The sequence below is a fragment of the Bombus huntii genome, chromosome 9 (assembly GCF_024542735.1).
Source record: "Bombus huntii isolate Logan2020A chromosome 9, iyBomHunt1.1, whole genome shotgun sequence".
Classification (NCBI taxonomy): Eukaryota; Metazoa; Arthropoda; class Insecta; order Hymenoptera; family Apidae; genus Bombus; species Bombus huntii.
In genome coordinates this window covers 7,509,142-7,531,557 of record NC_066246.1, presented here as the reverse complement: position 1 = coordinate 7,531,557, position 22,416 = coordinate 7,509,142, and the positions used below count along the sequence as shown (strand labels likewise).

General features: G+C 34.5%; 2 protein-coding genes across 3 annotated transcripts in view; both read left to right on the top strand.

Annotated features, from left to right (window-relative positions):
• The first annotated feature begins 5,205 nt into the window (after window positions 1-5,205).
• LOC126869239 (chondroitin proteoglycan-2-like) lies at window positions 5,206-6,773 on the top strand. The gene is made up of 2 exons (XM_050625507.1): window positions 5,206-5,306; window positions 5,959-6,773. Exons 1-2 carry the CDS (start codon window positions 5,300-5,302, stop codon window positions 6,540-6,542), a joined length of 591 nt encoding a protein of 196 aa, XP_050481464.1. The 5' UTR covers window positions 5,206-5,299; the 3' UTR covers window positions 6,543-6,773.
• Window positions 6,774-10,668: 3,895 nt separating this feature from the next.
• LOC126869234 (tyramine receptor 1-like) overlaps window positions 10,669-22,416 on the top strand; it is a 102,518-nt gene continuing 90,770 nt past the window's right edge. For both annotated transcript variants that reach the window (XM_050625496.1, XM_050625497.1), the window contains exon 1: window positions 10,669-11,346. The gene's annotated coding sequence lies outside the window, so the exon portion shown is untranslated. The remainder of the gene's footprint in view (window positions 11,347-22,416) is intronic.

The following is a 22,416-nucleotide window of genomic DNA, read 5'->3' as shown; positions in this document are numbered from 1 at the left end:
GTATAATACTTTTGTCATGGTAATATTTTATCTTACTATATTTGGTGTGATAACAATTCATTTTGTACCTCTGTAATCTTGTCAATGGTCTATTAGACGTTACAAATTATCTAACATTACAATTTATAAGTTCTAATCATTTTAGGAAGTCACATTAATACTATCATGAATGAAATTTCATCGCAGTGGATCTTCTTTATTTTAAGATAAAAGTCGAATAAATAGTGTTTAATGTTTTATAATTATTCAATAACAAAGGAAAGTAGAAAAGTTGTTACTTGCGTTGGTCGAAAGCAACATTGTGATGATATCATCATATCTGTATATTACTGTATATTATTATATATTATCATATATTATATATATAATACAAAACGTTATAACATTAGGTAATGCAAGATTTACATGGGGTGAAATTTTATCCTTCGAGGTTTAGTAATTGACAAATATTTAAGTTCATTCTGTGACATTTATCATGTCCAAATTTATAATATCGTTGAAAGAGTCGATTCATATAGCACAAAATGGAGACGTCAATATCATTAATCATCGAAAACTCAAAGTGATTCGATATAGAAACGCTGGTCAAATTTTCGGTCCAACGAGCGCTAAACGATTGCATCAAGAAAACGATAGCGTTTTAAGATTGTAAATGAAATAATGAAATATTCATCGTCAGCTTAATGCTTATAAACAATAAGAAGTTACGAAGTTTGAACAAAGTCACGTACACGCAATAGATAAAACAGAAGAACGATTTAAATAAAACAAAGGGACAGGATTACTGAAAGTAAATGAAGTTCCTGAGAGGAAAAAAGGAAGACGCGAAGCAAGATTTAATAATAAGGCATGAAAAGACTTAAAATAAACAACTTTAGAGCCGCATAAAATAACAGAGAAAGTTGAGGCAGGTTGGCGAGTAAAATTAGTTGTAAGAAATGCACTTCCTCGGTAGTTAACTTCTAGTTGGACTACTTTGTATGGGAAACAGCATAAAGTAGATTTCACGGAATCAACTTTGTTATTGTAACGAATAGATATCGCAACAATATTCCGATGAGTTTTTATACAAAAGCTATCGCTAAAATGCTGAAAAATAAAAGTTTGCATATTAATTTTACAATGCTATATTAATTCTTTACATAATCATTGATTATAATGTAGCGTGTACGCCAGAACAAAGGAATATTGCAATTGATTGATCAATTTTTCTAATTGTGTTTCTATACCTTCAGGTAAAGTTTATCTTTACGAGTTACGCAGTTCTACTGTTATCGTTATTGGAAACGTTTTTCGGAACCGCATGATGCTTCATAATGTAATGTACAGCGCCACAATGTATACTTGAATTTCTCAAATAAACATACGAGCCAAAATCGTAAAAACTAATCAAATATAACATTTTCTCAATCGTCAAATTTTGCCCGAGAAAATTTTTCTGTAAGGATAAACATGATCTTTCAATTGTTGAACCTAACTTTTAGAAATATACTGATCCTTGAGTGAAAACAACTTTCAAAAATACATTATACGTTAAAAAATCGTTGATGAAATTAATCTTCGCAAACGTATCAAACATAAAAAGACCTTTGGCGTCGATTCTAACGAGAAGATATGTTTGTCTATTAAAAATTCTATCTACTTGAAAATCGATTGCTTAAAATCAGAAGGAGGATCTGTCATGTTTTTGGAAAAAATGAACTTAACTTTTATATATTATAATTTGTTCTATAACATAATCGGTTTTTAACCTACATTCGATTACTATATAAATACTTAGTGAAATAATTTATACGCAAATAAATCACGCGAATAGGAAAACGTCGATTCCATGAATTTTGTGTGTATATTCGTTCGAACACAACAGAGATAAACAACAAATAAAGAAACAAGGGACAATTGATTGATTTTTTTCTCTAGTATCGAAAACAAATTGTTCGTGATACATGCTTTCGTTTATTAATTGTGTTACCTATCGCAATTAGCTTGCATTTTATTCGTAATTCTTAAAAAAAAATAGATTATACATGGCAAGTTCCAAAAATGCATCTAAAATTAAAGGTCATGCTTTGTGTGGATTGCAAAACCAAAAAGGGATATAAAAATCATATGTACATCGAATTATTAATTTTAGTCAATTGCCAAATAGTATACTGTTTACAATCCTATTTCCTTATTTATTCCGTTAATTCATAACTGACAGAATACGATATCATGGAAATAAAACGAAGTCAATAAATAGTGTCATATAATGAAACTTAAACCTAAGATACCATCATAATATTAGGTTGTCCGAAAAGTTTCTTTTTATGAGGAAATAATAGACGCACAATGTTTTTCGTTTTATATTATTTTGTCGAATTACGTACAATCCATTTTGTTCTGTTAAGATAAACACCGTGACATTTCACAGACTTGGTTTCACGTTTATATGAAGGTGCATTGTAGTAAAAAACACGTTTGTTAAAGAAAGACACTTTTCGGACAACCTAATATATACACCATCGCTCGAAAGTACTCGGATTTTATCGTAAACTGCTATATGTTATTTGCTATTTTAGATACCTAAAGAACGGAGAGAAAGATTTGAGCATAGAAACTGTGTGAATTCAAATTTTATAATTTTACGTTGCAATTTTGTTTCATCTAACTTTTTTTAGTTTGTGGCCGTTAATTCGGTTTACTAGTCTTTCCGCGATGTAGTCGTGCGGCCACATCTGTCCCAGCCACGTTATAAACTGTGGAACATCTTTTTCTCAAAAAACTGGCGAAACAACGTGCAGCGAGAAATTGTGTAGGATCGTCGTACGATCTTCATTATGAATACGTATCCCGCGGAGTTTAAACCGTTCTCCATGGTTTTCCATTTTCCCGACGAATATTGAAACACGAATTAACGTCTGTGCACGTACCGACACATTTCTGGCGGAACGCTTGCATGAAAAGTAAAATAGAACAAATAAACTCAGCGACATTCAACGCTGAGAAATAAAATTCTGTCGTAAGTTTAGTATCTAGTTGATTTAAGTGCTATTTTTTTATTTTTTGCGACGCTGGAAATCTCTAAGATTCGAAGTAAACGTTGTATTCAGCTGACTGTGAAAACTAAACCAATTGAGAAACGACGGAGATATTAGAAGAGAATACACAGTGATATTACACGTGTAATAAGCAGAGAAAAAATTCTTTCTGAAATTTAAGATCCATACACAAAATACTTTTACAGAGTGTTCGATTTTAATCTATAATTACAAAGTACTTGCTATACGAAATAATGGCCCAGAAATTGGATGATTTCAAGAGGGAGTATAATTCGGTGTAGTTGGATTTTTTGTAAATTGTCGCGTGAAATAAAAGCGACGTTACTTGCGCTTTTATGTTTGTGTCGTCCTTCATGCCAATGATTTTTATTGGCCATAAATAGTTTTATATTTTCTTGCAGGAAATGACGTACTGTTTCGCTGCTGCTTTATTAAAAATTGCGATTCCATTAGAAAAGATGTATGTGACCTGTACATGACAATCTACAAATCCGATTACATCGGATTGTGCTTTCCTCGAAACCATTTAATTCTTTTCTGCACGATTTTTTTATTCTGCAAGTAATAACCTGTGTACAGTTAAAATGGCAAGCGAGTGGAATATTCTATTTTTATTTCACAACCGTAGCTTTTAGACATAATGGTTTATGCAAGTAAGTGATTATATTCGTAAATACGTGTATATGTGAGTACTTGTTAATCTCTATTTAATGCGCGTTTGCTTTTCTTGCGAACAAGAATCTGATTCGACAGTACACAGAAGATAAAGAAGCGACAATCGGCTCTTGTGTAATCGATTGATGATAGATGATTGCGATAATTTTGAATACTACACTTATGATTCACTAATGGAGATTGGTAATCCTTTAAAACAATATTATATGTATTGGAATGAAATGCTTTCGTAGAATACAGCTGAAGATATGTCCAGGATCTCTTGTGTAATCCAATATTAATATTTTTTTTACTAATATTCTAATATATCGATCTTTCAATCGAATGTCACTAATATTCTTCGAGTGGAACTTCTCGTGAAATTTCTAAGTTACAAATTATAATTTTGCATTACTGATCAATGTTTTTGGTAATAAAGAAGAGAAACTTAGTCACAGAAGAAATAAAACTCTGGCGAGCGCGAGTGAATTTTACGAAATTGTCACTAAAGAAACTTTCACGATCCGCGTATAATATCTTTGCCAGCATCCAATAAGAACTCTAAAAAACAAAGATTTCTATTCGAGAAGAATTTATCTTGTGCTTTGAATTATCGTTTTCATTTGTTATCGATCGGTTAAACGAGAAACATACTTAATTCACGCGAGGCAGAAGGAAATGATGGGGCCGATACCGCAAAACCTTAACTCAAGAAAAATGTGCTCTCTTATCCGAGAACTGTTGTATTATTAACACATCTTACACTACCATTGTGCATACAGAATGTCAAGAAATAAAGATCTGAAATTTTACTTTACTTTATATTATTTATATATTTAATATAAATATTTGATTTTCTTCTCAAATCTTCTGAAACCTCAAGAGATAGAAACTTCTAATTGTTTATTGTTTACGCAGTATGAAAGAATTGTTCTACATACTACAAGAGCTTTTCTCAAATCTACAGGAGCAGAGAATCGAAGACAAAATTTAAAATGTTCAATAGAAATAGATGGTACGTGGTACATGATTTTAATTTTTATATTAAACCGAATACATTTTGCTTATACAATTTTGTTCCGCTGCAATGTACTGTTTGAAAATTACGATTGATTAAGATACGTTTAGCAATGAACATATTTTAAGGGTCGTAATTTCCCGGGAATTTGTCACTATGAAAATTATCTTCTAAGGAGATTACTGTTTCTATCGTATCAGCTATATCGATATCGGGCAACAGAAGATCACCGATTATCGAATAATATAAAGCTAATCTATTAATATAATATAAATCTGTAACATATAGAATAGTTACGAGTGCCATATAAAACGTAACGACATTAAAAGAAAAGAAAGAACAGAACATTTTATGTTTGCCTATAGTATATGTTCTAGTCGCTCGTAGAATATCTATTACCGTACCATCATGTACTTATCACAGGATGCCGATAAGCGATTGCAGCATGCATCGATAACCTATTAAAAAAATGTTTTGAGGATATATAAAGGGAAGACACAATCTTACAATTAGTCAGGGAATCATATCACTTCTGTCACGACACGAAGAAACTACGACTAGAGAAAGAATACCCTACGAAGCCAAGATGAAAAGTAAATTTCTTTTTTATTTAACAAAATTCAATTATAATTTGTATGTTCTCCGATTAAATATAGAATTTTAATTATAGGAACTACATATGTTACGTCACACAATATATATTATATAAATACGTATAAGTATGTACATTATGTACATGTAGGTAATATTTACCAACGATCTCTTATTCACTTGATTCTTCTGTTGCTTACAACTGTTGCGATATTTAAAAATATTAATAAGATATTCGCAAGAAAATCATGGAAATATACTCATTAAACTGACGTGGAATGTGATTTGCATCACATGACGTCGTCAACTGTGTAAACGAGTGTATTGTTCTAACTTCAGAAATTCATCAATTGGTCCGATCTATAATTTAACTTTGAATTTAGAAAGAATGAATTGCATTTATAAATTTTTATTTATGAAAATTTATAAAAAAAGAAACATATCATGTTATTTACAGAGGACAAACATGTTGCCAATTATAGGGAGTATTAGGAATAATAATTATAATTATTAGGGAAAAGATGAATTCACTTTCCAAGGCTTATCGCTATAGATAGATATTCGAAATAGGCGGTTTCAATACTCTTAATTGAATGTAATATTAATAAGTTGCAGGATGCAATATTAAGCGATATCGATTGGTAAATTTTTCAGCAATGTTTGCGGTAGTCCTCGCTACGGTCTTTCTGGCCTTTGTTTCTGCCACTCCACAATGTCCATCCAATCAAGATGATGTTGTCTTAATTCCGAATCCAGTTGACTGCGCATCCTATTATGCCTGCGACGGTGGCGTTGCATACTTAATGAATTGCTCTGCCGGACTTCTCTTTAACCCCGAATTACGAGTTTGCGATTGGGCAGAGAATGTAACCTGTTCCGTTACGCCTTCACCCAGCGCAGCACCAACTGAAGTACTTGAAAATTCCAACGAAGAATCCAGCGAAGAATCCAGCGAAGAACCCAGCGAAGAACCCAGCGAAGAACCCAGCGAAGAACCCAGCGAAGAACCCAGCGAAGAACCCAGCGAAGAACCCAGCGAAGAACCCAGCGAAGAACCCAGCGAAGAACCCAGCGAAGAACCCAGCGAAGAGCCCAGCGAAGAACCCAGCGAAGAACCCAGCGAAGAGTCCGACGAAGTTATCAAAATGACCAATGCAGAACCTTGCGCAGCATCTAGCGAATCCAGCGAATCCAGCGAATCCGGTGAAGGATCTGATGAACTACCTATTTATAAGTAAAGAATCAGAAGTTTGAAGGTATCTCGGACTTTACTGTATAAAATATATACAATATATATTTTATACAATAATATATTGTTACTATTTATACGGGATGTTTCAGAATCACTCTTTTTGTCTAAAATTGTCCGATCTCAAAATTCTGTACACACGTTTTGAGCTATTGCACATTATTATGTATTATAGTGATCGATATCGTGCATGAAATATAATTAACCTATTATAATCCTATACCAACTTATTTAAATATATATATATATATATATATATATATATATATATATATATATATATATATATATATATATATATATATATATATATATATATATATATATATATTATCTTTCAATCAAACCTTTCGTATCACGAGTACAAATATTATATATACTCAGAAATTACACGTATTTGTGATACGTTTCGAATTATCGTTAAGTGAGATTGTATTTTCATCAACGTAACCATCCAAGTCTTCAATAACGTAAACAGTATAAACAACTATTTTTAATAATAGAATAAGAAATTCTTATCTCAGAAATGAATGTTCTTATGTTTTCGATGAAAGGAAAATTCTTTATACAGGCTGCACGATGTGTAACTGACTAATTTCAAAGTTCCGTCATTCTGGAACGACGCATCGCGTCGCTTTTTCTTCCGCTTTGACAAATGTTTTATGCACGCGTGGCAAAATAATTCTGAAGCTTTACGTATTTCAAGAGCGAGAAAAGATTGTTAAAACATTTTGAGTCGTTATGCATCGTGGACAAATCGCCGGCGATCAAAAACTATTATTAAACTCGACGACCAAAAGCATACGAATTGATATACTCCGATGAATCTAATAATCGCCGGATACTTAACGACAATACGTAACGACACTTTATCAAAGTAATTCATCGATAATGATGATTTTACACAAGCTACATTGGCGATATCACCTGGCCACTTAGATCACCTGATTTTAATCGCATCGGATATTCCTCTTGAAGTTTTCTTAAAAGTAAGGTGTATATCAATAAACCAAGCACGATCGAGCAGCTTAACGATACTGTTCAAGAAGCGAACATGTCTTTCGCGAAAATGTAATGACAGATACGATTGAGAGGACTCGACATGTTCCGTGCATTATATGCAAGCATTAACAATAAATGATTTGTATTGAAAAGACTGTTGTTTTCTATTTTATCTAAAAGTTATTGACAACGAAAATTATATAGCGATCGCACTGTATCTGCGTCGAGAAAGAAAAGGAGAATACATATTTCTCCCATTCGGAGAAAACATTCGTTAGAAGACTTATCATGCAATTAACTCAAGTTAATTTGACAGAAAGAAAAGTGAGTACATTGAGGTGGCCGACGTTCTCCTCATTAATTGAAATTGGATAGGATTTACGTTCGAGACAGTTCAACGTTACTGTCGCGGATCATTTCGATGCAAAGTGTAATCACTGGCAAAGTAAAGAGAAAGGGATCCGTGAAATATTCTGTGGAACCATTAAGCGTCCCAAAAGTTCGGCTTACGTTTCACGGAATGCAAGTCGTTTAAAACTTTCCCAGGCAATCGAAAACATCAGTATAACTTTCGTTCGTTTTCTTCGGCAATTTCCACGCTTGTGAAACTTCAAAAAAGATGAGACTTCTCTCGTTACGACAATCTTGTGTGGGAAATATGACTTGAATGCATGGTAATGAATGAATTCATTGTGCACTTGTTTTGTATCTCTCTCAGTTTAAAAATGAAAGAAGTCAGCGTATGTACAACGTAAACGAGAGGGACGTCGGTCGATCAAATTGAATCGATTGTCGCTGTAGCGATGCTAAATGCGAAATTTTAGACGTGTAATTGTTTTCATATGTATACAGCGAAGTCGGTATTTTTAGTACAGTTGATATTTATGCAAATTCATATTTTTATGAGGGTAATTAAAGAACTAGGTAGGAAATTCTTAGTTAATACGGACTAATTCATCTTAGAAAGGAAATTTTGCTCAGCAAATTCTTCTCGACCAATCGATATTTTTTCTTATCATTTTAATTATGTTTAAACGTACGCGAATTAAATTCCACGAATTATTTAAGATACTTGGAATATCTTTTATGGAATGTTCAACCAGCGTAACTATCGCGAGAAATACTTTTATAACATTAAAATAAGATAGACACCTGCGTAGCTGGAATAAAACTCGCATGGGGTTCCAAATGCTTTGTAAAAGAAATGCGAGCATGAAATTTAAAAAGAGCGTTTAAATAAATTTCGCTAGCAAGTTGAGCAACAAACGAATTGAATGTAACGTCAAATGTCATCGATAAGGTGCGTTAAATATTTCAAAAACTTCTGCATGGAAGTTGTATATTGAAACTATACTCAAAGCAACGTATCCTCTGAGTATCATACTTCAAAACTATCAGATTGTTAGCAACCCCCGGAAGAAGATCGATACCCATTGATTTGTCACGGAATGGATGCTTTTTCCAATATTAGATTTCATTATGTACGATCAAAAAACACGCTTAAACATCTTCTGACTTTTCTACAATAGTACAACGAAATTCTTGAATGCAAATGAAATAAATAAATAACATAACATGACGTAATAGGAAACATAATGGAACGCAAAACAATCATTGAAAATTGTGCAAATTGTGCAAATTTAAATACACCGCCCATAATGTTACATGAAATTGATTGCATACAAAACGTAAGTACTTCTATGTAAGTACATGAGTACAATGTGTATGCTAGTCCAGATCTGCACGCTGGTAGCGTTACTTTACAAAAGCAAACTACCAAATATCCAATTAAATGGCACGTACATAACACAAAGAAGGCAAGTTAAATACCTAGGACTCCACTTAGACACACAACGTACATGGAAACAACATACTAAATCAATTATAGACAGAAGTACTGGCTAACTCAGCATAGAAAATAAGTTAATAATCTACAAAACGATAATAAAACCAATTTGGACGTACGGAATACCGCTATGGGGGACAGCAGCAACGAGCCACATAAATAAACTAGAGTCGCTACAATCGAAGATACTGAGATCAATAGTCAACCCCCCATGGTATGTCAGAAACGAGGATATACGCAAAGACTTAAAAATACCAACGGTCAAAGAAGAAATCGGCAGGTAAGCAGAAAAATACAGGGAAAGAACGGCAACACGTCCAAACCAGCTGACTGCTGAAGCGAGCAAAACTCTCATAGAAAGAAGACTAAAAAGAAAACACTCCATTGACCTCACTAAGGAAATAAAATAGTCAAACTCGAAGATGATATTCCGTTGGGGGTAACCATCCACGTGTTATTTAGCAATTAAGTTAGAAAAATTTACCAAATGTCCAGCTGGACAAATTGTAAAGTACAAATTAAATAATAATAAAAAAAAGAACTTTACAAAAGAGCTCCGAAGCCATGGGCCTATGGGTATTTATAAAATTACGAAAAGCTTGCCTATCTGTGGCCGCTGCACCATCTGTGCAAGGCATGATCCTAGAAAAGGCTATGATGCTGAGAGACTCTTCAAATTGAAAATGAACCGAGAGGAACAGAGGATGAATAAAGGACTACCGCGTATCCAAACAACGGCATTGATGGCACACGTTGAGGATGAGAAACAAAGAGAAAGCAAGGATAAGCCGTGTTCGCATGGTGGCAGCTGGACCGAAACGATAGTACTGTTCAATCTATCTCTACTGGAACATCTCAATAACAATTACTTTCCGCAACATCGACGGTATTTAATTCACGGAAACGTGCATGCGTTACGCCATGTCCCGCCACATTCACCGCAAGCCATCGAAATGGCTGTCGCCTCTCGCACCACTTTCCGATCTTTTCTCTTCGCCTTGATTCGATCTTGCTACGACTCCATATCTTCTCGAATGGGCTAATAATCGTGTATCTGGACCATTATCACCCTCGAGAAGGGCGAGTTGCGACCCGATAAGCTGACAATTTCGGAGAACTTGGAGTCGTTCGAGCGCAAATATGCACCGGATGCACATTCTACGCGCGTAACGTACACAGCCGTGCGATCGCTTGCACACGTTCACGCCGGTTGTCTGTATTAGAACGGGGGCGGTTCGCGAGGGAGAGGGTCGATGGGGGTGGTTACTGGGATTTTCAGTACGCGCGCGATCGCCGTGCCGAAAACACGGCCGCAGCGTGTCGTGCATCCCCTCGGCTGGATGGGCACTCCGTTCTCTCCGTGACGATCTCGAACTTGTTGATGTATCTCGCGGTTCAGTCTTGAAACATACGAGACAAACCTAACGAGATTGATATCAACGGTGATATGCATGGAAATTTTGATGGTTCGTGGAGTGTGTGAATTTGAACGAAGAAGTACCAGACTGTGATAAACGATTGGCAAATAAAATCGACACATTGAAACGTATGTAGATAAGTTACGATAATACGAACCAATCGACAAATGTAGAATTAAAGTTGACGAAAAAAGGAAATTCGGGGCTTGTGAGCAAAACGATCGGTGAAAAATGTCAATCGTACGTTTCAATGATGTTGCACCTATGGTTCTATTGAAAATTCGTTGCTTCAAATTTGTAACGTCCTAACAAATCCGATAGTTAACTATAAACGCGGTAGAGCATTCGAACGTAATTGTCGATCGAAGTTGGAAACTGTTCGCGGGTGGCGGAAGATTTCTCGAAGATTAGTTGACTGACTGTTTCTCGTTTCGACCTATCTATCTAACATGTTCGGGTGTACATATAAAGAATCAGAGACTTGGAGAGAGACTGGTAACGCGGTGGAACAGAGGAGCGTAAATTAGGTAGGTACATGTGGTCGGGGGTTGGAGGCAGAAATTCGTGAACAAGATCAAAGGAAGACCGGGCCCTTTCTTTTTCCGTGCGCGCCGCGGATGGACGTGCTCTGGTTCAGGAGAATGAATTTTCAAGAACGTTGCAATCGTACAAGCTGGTTTTGTTCTCGTAGCGTGAGGTATTTTTGTTTCACGGTCGCTGCCACTTTGGAGGGAAAAAGGTCGGCCCGGTGATGTATTATGCCGGTATTGTTGTCAGAAGTGCGCAATACACAGAATCGGTAGGCAAAGCGAGAGCCCAGTGTAGTAAATCCGCGATCGATACCTTTTAATCTCTACACTCGAAGGTGCGATACGTTTCGAGTGTTCGTTACATCTCGGTATTGTACAGATGTTCGTTCCGCGTCGTCTACGGGTTACGACAGCTGGCATAACCAAGTCATTTAATTAATTGATGAAATTCAAAAACTTGCCGGTTTCGCTTAGAAGACAACGAGACTTCTGTGCCGAATCGAACCTCTGCATTTACATTTATCCAGGGATCGACATCTATCTCTTCGTAATTGCGTTTGATTTCGATGAGACGCGTTATCGATGGATTTTGGGTTTATGATACTTTGATAAATGGATACAACAGATAAAATCCAATGCGATGAGTTAAGTTGCAGAATCTTTCGTCTCTCTGAGGGAAGCTTTTGACGATATGCGAATAAGAGTCACCGTGAACGAGACAATGCATAGTTCTGTAACAGGCGAAACTTTTTCTACCCCTCTGACTCTAAATATTTTTTTTTTGCACCGCGACACGAGGGCTGTGTAAGCATTTTTTAATGGCCCCGATCGTTCGATTTAAATGATGAATGTTGCATAGGCGTAGCGAGTGTTACTACCTCCATATCTTTAATTCCTTTCCGAATTTATTTTCAGCCACGCCAAGGAAACCGATAACCGTGATAATTTACGCGCAAAAATGTTAACTCTTGAACATATTAAAAAAAATCACACGTCGTATTTCATGGAGAGAAATAAAGAGTGATAGGTCAACGTGGAACCTAAATTCATTTTTAGCGTGAAATGCAATTTTGTAAGTTAGTATAACTTAAACACTTTCGAGCTGAAAGTACACGAATTAAAAAGAAATCTAAAGAAGAATATCGCATTAAGATAAAAGATTAATATCAATCCAAGATCATAGCGTATGAAGCGCAAAATTGTATTCTCCCTTCGCGTAAAAAGTGTCTACCCTCCAATTGATTACAGCATTCACATGTGTGAAGCATGACATACATATGTACATATATTGTCAATATATTTTCAAATATTCCTAACATGTTCCATATTGTCTGACTTTACATGCATACGTGCATGTTTCATTCATGGATGCGATTCAACTAGATTGTTTGATGTGGATAAGCGAATCATGTCTATCAAATATAGATATAAGAAGGTACTGACTCTTAGAATTTACAGAACATTATTACTTATCATCCAGCAAATATATACTTGTCATATTTTTCTCCAATGATCAATATTTTACAATGATTCTGTATTTATTATTCTCTTTGACGGCTGCTCTAAAATCTTGAGATTTTAAATTCCCTTTCCTCAAGATTATTTTTTAAGAAATTATATTTTATCACAAATTGCTAATGTAACGTAGTTAGCGATAGTTCGCCGTTTAAAGTATAATGCATTGTACGCCGCATGTTGCATTTTTCAGTTCTAATATAAATTTAAATACTTGTTCAATTTTAATATAATTTATAGTACGAATTTGACGCGTTACGCCCGTAATTATTATTGTTATTACGTTGCATACACAGCGTGTATTCGATACATACGTGCACAAGTTCGCCAGGTCTCCCCGAAATATTTCCAATATGCCGATAAAATCAATAAGGTGATGGAATTTGGCATATAGGAATTCCGTTTTCAGTAATTTGTCGAATTCAGTAATTTACTGATTTGAAACTTTCCGAGAGAATGCAATTCCTGATGCCGGAAAGGTGTATGAACTCATTGCAAATTAAATATTTACTTGTGCGACACTTTTACGTCTGGATCGATTTGGATCAAATCATATTTTTCTACCATTAGAAAATTTCTCACGTTTGAGTAAAATGTTGCGATTGCTATTGACATTAGTGACTTCGCGCCTCGCTATATTATAGTGAATACACTTAGAACAGTATCGAAGATTTTGTCGTTGAAAGAAAAATGAAATCGAGGTATAACGAATTCGAGGATCGTAGCCGAATGAAACGTAGACAACGAGTTTTGTATTTCTAAGCGATAGAAATATAAAACCGGCAAAATGAAGATTAAAATGGAAGAGGAATTTTGTTTCGATTATTCGTTTCGAAAGACAGAGAATATTAAAATGTTGGTACTTTCGAGGATATAAAACATATCTAAAGAGAAATGCAAAATCTGGAAATAACTGAAATTGTCAAGCTGAAATGAAAATACGAACGAAACTTATAAATTATAACGTAATATTTGTTTCATGAAGATTATTTACTATCAATTAGAAATCTTCTATAAGCCGAAGGTCTTGAACTTGGACAACTTTTAAGACAATGTATAACGGCAAGCTAAATCTTCCACTCAAACAAGCTATTCTACACTCTTGGGACCTGGCATCTTGATACTTATATAATAAATCACTGCCTTTATCATGGGGTTTTGCCCCTGCAACACGAAGGAAATTTCCAGATCAGTGACACATGCTACAACCGAATTCACTTGTTGCCTGATATATTAAGTAACCTATCATCAGGGAAATATATTACGACAATAAAGAATCTGTTTTACAAATAAAAGAAAAGTTTCATTTTAAAATTCTTCGATAATTGATCAAGATTGCGGAGTATATACCGTCGAAGAATATTAATCGAACTTGAGTTCGATAATTGCAAAGATACGAGTACTTCTGGTGACAGAAAACAATGTCTCTTATTATTAATTATTCTTCGTCATTTCGGTCCAAAAATTTTGCTATCAGCCATATTTCCTAATTAATAAATATTACCTCGGCTTGCGTTCAAACGCGTAACCCTCTGATACTTTACAGCGATCATCGAAAAAATCGTTCGAATGCCAATTTATACACCCATCGAAGGAAATGGAAGCCAATGAAAATTCATTGAAATTCGAGAGCAAAATTGGCGATCCGAACATAACTAAAATCGCTGTGCTTGCGATCGCGGTCATGGGTGAGAAAAAATTACGATATTGCGGGAAATCACCCATTACCCGTGTATCGTTAGTAACGACAACGACCGCGCGTTTCCTTCGCCCGAAAAATCCGCTGGCGAAGCCAAACGCGGCGAGAGAGCAGAAGATTTCTCGTGCTTGGGACGCAATCTTACCAAGGAAATGTGTCCACTGTTCAAATGATATTACTACATCTTGATAACAGCAGGGATTTCTTCTATAAGCGTGATTTCAGGCAAGTGCCACTGGCGTTCCGCCAGGAAACCATGCTTCCGAATTGCCTCGTTAAATTCCCCATAAATACATAGTTACTGTTAGCGACTACGAGAGAAATTCGCAAAACTTGACATCTTCGGATGAACGTATCTCGTAATTTCGTACTTATGAGTCCACTCTACATGTCCACAGGGTGGTTGGTAACTGGTGGTACAAGCGGAAAGGGGGCGATTCTACGCGAGAAAAGAAGTCGAAAATGTAGAATAAAAATTTTTCGTTCGAGACTGTTTCCGAGAAAATCGACTTTGAATTTTCGCTCGGTACGCGTCCACTTTATCACGTCTCGTTATAACGGATCTCACTGTAGATCGTTGTCTCGATGGAAAAATGTAAAAAACGAAAATTAAAAAAAAATTTTTATTCTATATTTTCGACTTCTTTTTTCGCGTAGAATCACCCCCTTTTCGCTTGTACCACCAGTTACCAATCACCCTGTATAATACTACTCGTGGATCTTTTCATTATGTCACGATATAACGCGCATAATTATTCGAATACGTTGATCAATTTGTTGGAAAAATATATGAATTCTGCTAAAGTGTACGAACAGATGTAAATTAGTGGATAGAAGCAGCGTTTGCTAATTAAGCTAGTTACTACAAGTTTGTAGCACCAATAGGTAATAAATTAATATTATGGGAAATATCTGTACTAAACTGTATACTTAAGGTATATGTAGCGTAGATCGACTTTCTTACAATTTCTTCGAAATTTTAACGATACGTTACTCGGTATGTTACCTATACGCGATTCAATTTTTAGGGAGTCTAGCTTTATCGAAATAGAGATATTCAGCTTTAGAATTGAAAGTTTCAACACGCAATCTCGTTGTAGTAATCCCCGCTGCAAAAATGACTTTTCGTTTGATTACGGAAATAGCGTTCTTACAAAATTGTTAAAAAACTGATAATGTTAATGATATGTAAAATGGACGGAGGAATCTTTGAAAAAAAAAAAAAGAAATTTAGCATCGTCTTCATCGTTTTCGAATAGAAATAATCTAAAATATGTAATAGCGATAATGTCCATTTCTGATCTGTTTGTTAGCGTGCGCGCGTAGAGGCAGCCAAGAAATTTCTACTTATAAGAAGAATCTGAGACATATCTGGAGAATAATCTGACTTTCGAGCCTCAGTGTGTTTTACCTTCGAGGGATATTTATTCATCTATGAGTTTATTTTAAAGCGGTCCATTAACAATAAAGTCATTAGTGATCGTAATAATATGTTTACAAGATTAAGCGATACATAGTTACATGGAATCAAGTAGGTTCGTCCATTTTAAAAAAGTCTACCGCGTTATGAATACTTTCAGAATCATTCAGGTTAGACTTCGTGTCAGCTTTAATGTTGCAAACATTTCTTTTGGATGGAAATCCAGGGCAATCCAGTAAAACGTGCTGTACGATTATAGATGACCCACAAAATTTGTCATTCAGGAAGTGGTTGATCCGTCAAGAAGTGATCCCAAATATCTTAAAGCTCTATAGTGGCTATAAAAATATTGCCACCTTACTTTTCCATCGAAAAGTTTTTTTATTTAGCCTTCATTTGTCTAATGGTATCCATCAAAATTTGAATTTGCACGAAATCCATGGTTTACCTATAACAAGTTGATGCAACAAATCTCTATTTAAGTTCCATATTCACTAACGTCGGTAAAAATATGAAACTGCAGAAACATCTGTAATCTATTTATAGCACTCAACAGTGTCGTGACATATTTCATCCGTAGAGACAAAAGGGTAAAGGATCGCGGGTTATTATTCTTTTTTCTTCTCTGTCTTTTACGTTTCCTTTCTATCGAAGTGCACGGAAGTTGCTCGTTCTACGGACGAAAATAATTATCGTTGTACACCAGAAACAGCATGGGAACCTTCGGCGAGCAACGTTAACTGCACTTTAATGCGCATGTAATAATTACATTCGTCGAAACACTTATGGCAGAGGTGCAACGCGAACAAATAACTTTTTCTATTTTCTTGAAAGTTTGCGAAATCTGTGTAACTTATCGATGACGTAACGCGGAAGTTGTTGCATGAACCACGGAAATAGCTGTATAACTAATAATTATTCGACTTGAACAGTTTCTTTTCCCTCCAACTTTCGTTCTTCTCTTTTTTCTTCCATCGTTGTAGGTACTTTAATGCTGTTTCTTAGTGGAACAAATTAGGGATTGCTTAACTTCAATTATAGTATTTCATTAATTACGGTTTTACTTGATTCTTCCATGAACCGATAATGACTACTAGTTGATCTACTATTTTGATATTAATTTTAATGTTAATTATTTCAATATTGATAGGAGGGGTAGAATAGATTCACCGTAAGTTAATAAATATTGTTGATGATATTAAAATTCTGATTACAGTTTCTTATTGTAAATTAACATATAAGCATTTTATTAAAAATATAACAGTCTCAGTTATGGGGTATGTAACAGTTTGAACACGGTTACAACGATTAATATTTTTTCCATAAATTTCTCCATTATATTTCTTTAAATATTTTTCTTACAAAATGACTCTTAACGCTACTTAATATTTTCCTTCGTGAACACAAGAGTGATTTTATTAACGACGTTATGTATTATTCGTGTAAATCATCTTCTTCGTGTCATCCTCTTTTATTGCACTTTTAAGTAATTTTATTGAAGTTTCTTATTACACAAGTTGAATTGATTTGAGTAACTTTAGAAAACAATAAATCTAAATGAATGGTCTTATAGAAGCTAACTATTGTACATCATCAGGGACAGCTACATCAGGATTGTACATTCGGAAAATAACGCGAAGATGTTTAATTGAGCGATTCATAAAGCTGCAACGTTGATTAAGCAGAACGCATAAAGAGCAATTCAGTGTAACAATGTGGTATCATTGTTCGATTATTATCCGAGTAAAATTGTGCATCGATTTCGTGTATGACATAATCAGTTGCATGCTTCAGTAATAAAGGAACAAAGAATCGATTATAAATATGTACACAATGTGTAATTGTTATAATCTTTAATTCCAAACTATTAGAAAACGTAATAACAAGCAATGTAATAAGTAATAGATAATAAACAATAAATAATAATATTTTTCTGTGATATAATATTTTAACATCAGTCTGACAAAATGCTTTTTGTTTATTTCATAGAAACATATGAGTAACGTATCCATTCGCGATTAACAATTATAGTAATACTAATATTTTTAAGTTCAATATCAACTACAACCTTTGAATTCACCTGATCTTTTCTCTTATTACAAAGCAGATTTTATTATAAATTTTTTAATTGTCAATTTAACCGACAAGAATAAAAGAAGTCATGCAACAAGCGCTGTTTTACTTTTTTAGTTTTTACAATTTTCTTCTTCCTCTTTTCGATTACTGTTTGGGTATTCTACATTAACGCGAGTATTAAAACAGCTATTAAAAAGGGAATACTAGAAAAAATACGAACAATGTATCCGACGCTAGAATGCGGATGTGCAGTCCTAAGGGAAGTATATTGAAACTGCCGGTCTCGCGATACTTGCATTTTTTAAATGAAATTTTTTAACGAGTTCTCGAACTAAGTATTATTATCGTTACACCTTTAAACATTTTTACGTTTATGTCATAATTTCAATATTTTGAATTATCTCATTATATCTTCGCTAAAGTAAACTCGTATCATATTAATTACTCTCCCGCGATAACTCGAGACAAGGATTTATTTTCGTGCGAGATAAAATGGTACAAGAGTACTTCTTCCTTTAGATTTTTACGAAAAAACGTTCGCGACGTGATATTGGTTCATTTTATTGAAACACAGTCGGAAATTCGCGTGCTTGAATTCTGTTTAATCACGTTACTGTGAATTGAACACGCGACAAATACTTCTCACACGTGACTAATCTTAACTTAACCAACTAATCATTCGTGCCTTTTGGAAAACCGATGTTCAAACTTTTTTTCTACTTGCTAACTTAATTCCTTAATTTCAGGTAACTGGGAAGTAAATCGCAATTCGTGTTATCGGGAGACATTTATTGAAATTCAATCTGCATCTGTAAATTAAAATTGAATGCGATTCCCAGTGAAGTTTTAATAATGCTCGCGCGTAGTTTCATTTACAGATTAATAACTAATTAAAACCACCTGAGCAGGGAGCACGCAGCAACAGAACGTCGATGTTTAGCGTCCTGATTTCCAATTAATTCCATTTGTTTTCCGATAAAGTGTAAACGTGATTAAACAAAATTTATTCAAGCATTTATGTCGATAGATCATCTGATTAAAAGTTTCAGAAATTATTCCTCAACCTCTACCCTTCGGATCAGCCTACATTCTTATTTATCCACAATGCAAAACATAGATAAATATTATTTATTGATGAAATTGATTAATGTCCGAGTGTTATTTTATTAATAAGACATAGTAAATACTTTAGAAAATCGTCATCGATAAATTAGAGAAAATAAGATTATACGCAGGCGGGTATGATATTTCTCCGTAACAATGGAAAATATTTGAGGAATTAGCGAAAATTTATTAGCCGCCAAAAACGAGCAAAGGCTGAACCGACGCGTTTTCAGTACCCCATGAATGCACCAACAGCTCGTTCTGATTCTACTTTCTTCTCTGTGTTCCCCGTTTTGCTTTGTTTCCTCGCAATTTAATCCCATTGTCGTTACTCACCCGGAACCACCTTTATTTCTGGAAGTTCGGTTCAAAGCTTGTTGCGAAAGCTTTTTCTTGAATACCTGTTCCACTGGCGATTAAGAAATTGCAACTTTCTTTTCCGGCAATAAATCAAGCAAATCGACTTAAATTTCCTAATCGTTTGCAAAAATTCATTAAATTGCGAAACTTTTTACTTTCTTATTTTATCAATGTAATTACTTGTATCTACACTTTATTAAAATCCCGCAAATAAATAACATTTTCAATGGTTTCTCACGGATACCTGCTTCTTGAAAGATTAAAGGCTACAACCTACTAATCTTGCCATTAAGTTATACTTAGCTTAACTCGTATTTTTTATAAACGCTTAGCGAACATAAAATCTTTTACTGCTTTTATCACACTCTTACAATACCGCTGGTAATTGATTCCACTAAATGAGCCGAAGATAAGCTTAATATTGAATTTCCTTCGTACACTTATATTAATATTTCTTCCGTCATTTTGTTTCAAGCCACCTTCACTTTTGAAAGTTCGTCCTATACCTTCGCGAGTTTAGTTTTAGAAGTTTTCGTTCAAGTACTTGTTATCTGTTTCACTTTGTCGAGTCATAATAGGCGGTTCGAATTTTTCGGCGATTACGATTATTCTTTAAAGACGACGTTCAATATTCGTCATTAACATTTTGCCAGCGTTCGCATTAAAGTTTCTAATTTATAATCGGGATAGCGAAAGTCGTAATCGACGGTTAATTAAATGCCACACTCGTTCGAGCTTTCGCTATGTTAACATTCCAACTGGCTAATGGAACACTGAATTATTGAAATGTTGCGTTAATCTTTTCCTTGCGTGCAAATTTATCAGTGGAACTATTTCACGCGTATCACCACAACGAAATTAAACTACGTCAACTATTTGGAAACTAAATGCAAAATAATTAGGGAGTTTGAAACTAGTAAAGGTGCAATATTTCATTACCGAAGGAAGTAGACATACGACATAGATGGGTTGACTGTTAGATTCATCAAAAAGCAAGAATATTCTGATACTCACATCAGACTGATGCAAGAAAATGGAACGAGTAAGATGCGTTTTAATAAATCTTCTTCAATTTATCACGAAATTCAGTAGTAACTTTTTGCATTTTTTAATATTTCGGCCCTTTTACCTCTGGCCCCGTTATTCAAAATTTCGTTGCTCAAACACTTTTGTTTTACACGGATGGTAATAATGAATTTTGATGCTATGCTGGAACAGGATACATTGTATTCTTTAAAAATTTGTTTATACAGGATTACAGAAAAGAACAAGACCATACAGCGATTACTAAAACTTTTCGATAAAATTGTAATTCAATTCGTTAATTTTTATACGTTAATCATATCAAACACTATGCTTGTATAATAGGCTTTCACATTATGTATCCCAGTACGATAATACCAAGTGTACTTGCCGCATGCGTCTAATAACCATTATCGTCATTATCGTCAGTATGTCATTGTAATATAGAAGACAAGAAAGAGATACTCCAAAGAAATAATTTAACTAGATACATGCGAATAACGATCCACTTACCCAGTACGAGGCATAAATAAAGAGTAGAGTGTCCAATATATACAATAATCATCGTATAATCAACAAGCGGATGGTCGTACGTGGAAAAATAAGTGGAAAGTATAAAATAACATTTTTTCAATTGAAAATACCGTTTGAAAACTTGTCACGCACAGCGTGAGCTTGTCTAATTTCCAATTGGACGGAAGTGGACAATCGACAGCAAGTTATTTTATACGTGAAAATAGGTTGAAAATATAGTATAAGATACTTTTACTTGAAGTTTCATTTATAGAAAAAATCGAACTTGATAGCACGTCGATGCGGTACTCTCGGCTTAACTTGTAACAAATAAAAAGAATTCATAGTATTTTAAGGAGATATTCAACTATTGAAACGAGAAATCATATTTTATTGATAAAAATCTTCTGGTGTTTCGTTCAAACTCGAGATGCCTTTTAACGTCAGAAAAATACGATCGAGTGAAAAGTGAGCAAACGAAAAAAGCGGAAATACGCAACAGAGTTTATGATATTCGAGTGAAAGCGAACATCATAAAGCAAAGTTGATGGGTCGCGTTGTATAAGTTTGCAAGTTGCATTGTTGGCTATGGTAAATAAGTAAATAAATCGCCGGCTGTCAATCCGGTAGGTGTTAGCAGTTGCTTTAAGTTGCTACGTACAAAGGAAACCGTAGTACGGCTTGGAATTGAGGGATGAATCGATTTATCTCCTTTTGTCTCGCTTCTCTCGTCTTTGCGGTAACTATACGCCTCTAGGTAATATACTTTTAGATTATTCGAGATTATATCTAAGGACGAAGGGAAACGAAGCGGAAATTAGCGAAAAGTGACAATAATATTACGGATTCAGTGGCTCGGATTTAATATAAACTTCTGTTTATTCTACTTTCTGTTTGTCATCTCGTTGCTGCTTGCATTAGGGAACTGAAGGATTTAAATTGGAACAATCTGTCGTTTGGCAGGCACAGTCTAAGAACATGCTTAGTATAGAATTTACGAAATCGTTGCACTACTTAATTAATATATTGTCATGAATATGCAGCAGATCGGATAATACAGATACTTGACCTTGTTGGGAAAATAGAAGGCTTCCAGTTCTTGTTAAGACGAAATATCGATTAACTAACAAGTTTTACGTGCTGCTTTGTAATTTGATGACACGTGTTGAATTTTTCTAGCGAATTGGGAACGGTTAATTATCATTACTAACATAGAGACGTTACTTAGAAATTGCAAACGAATTGCTAAAATAAACTATAAAAGAATGGTAAATTTTTGGTATTTTTATAAAATGCCAATATGAATGTATCGATATATCGATATCAATAGTACTATTTCAAGTTAAATAAAGTCGAA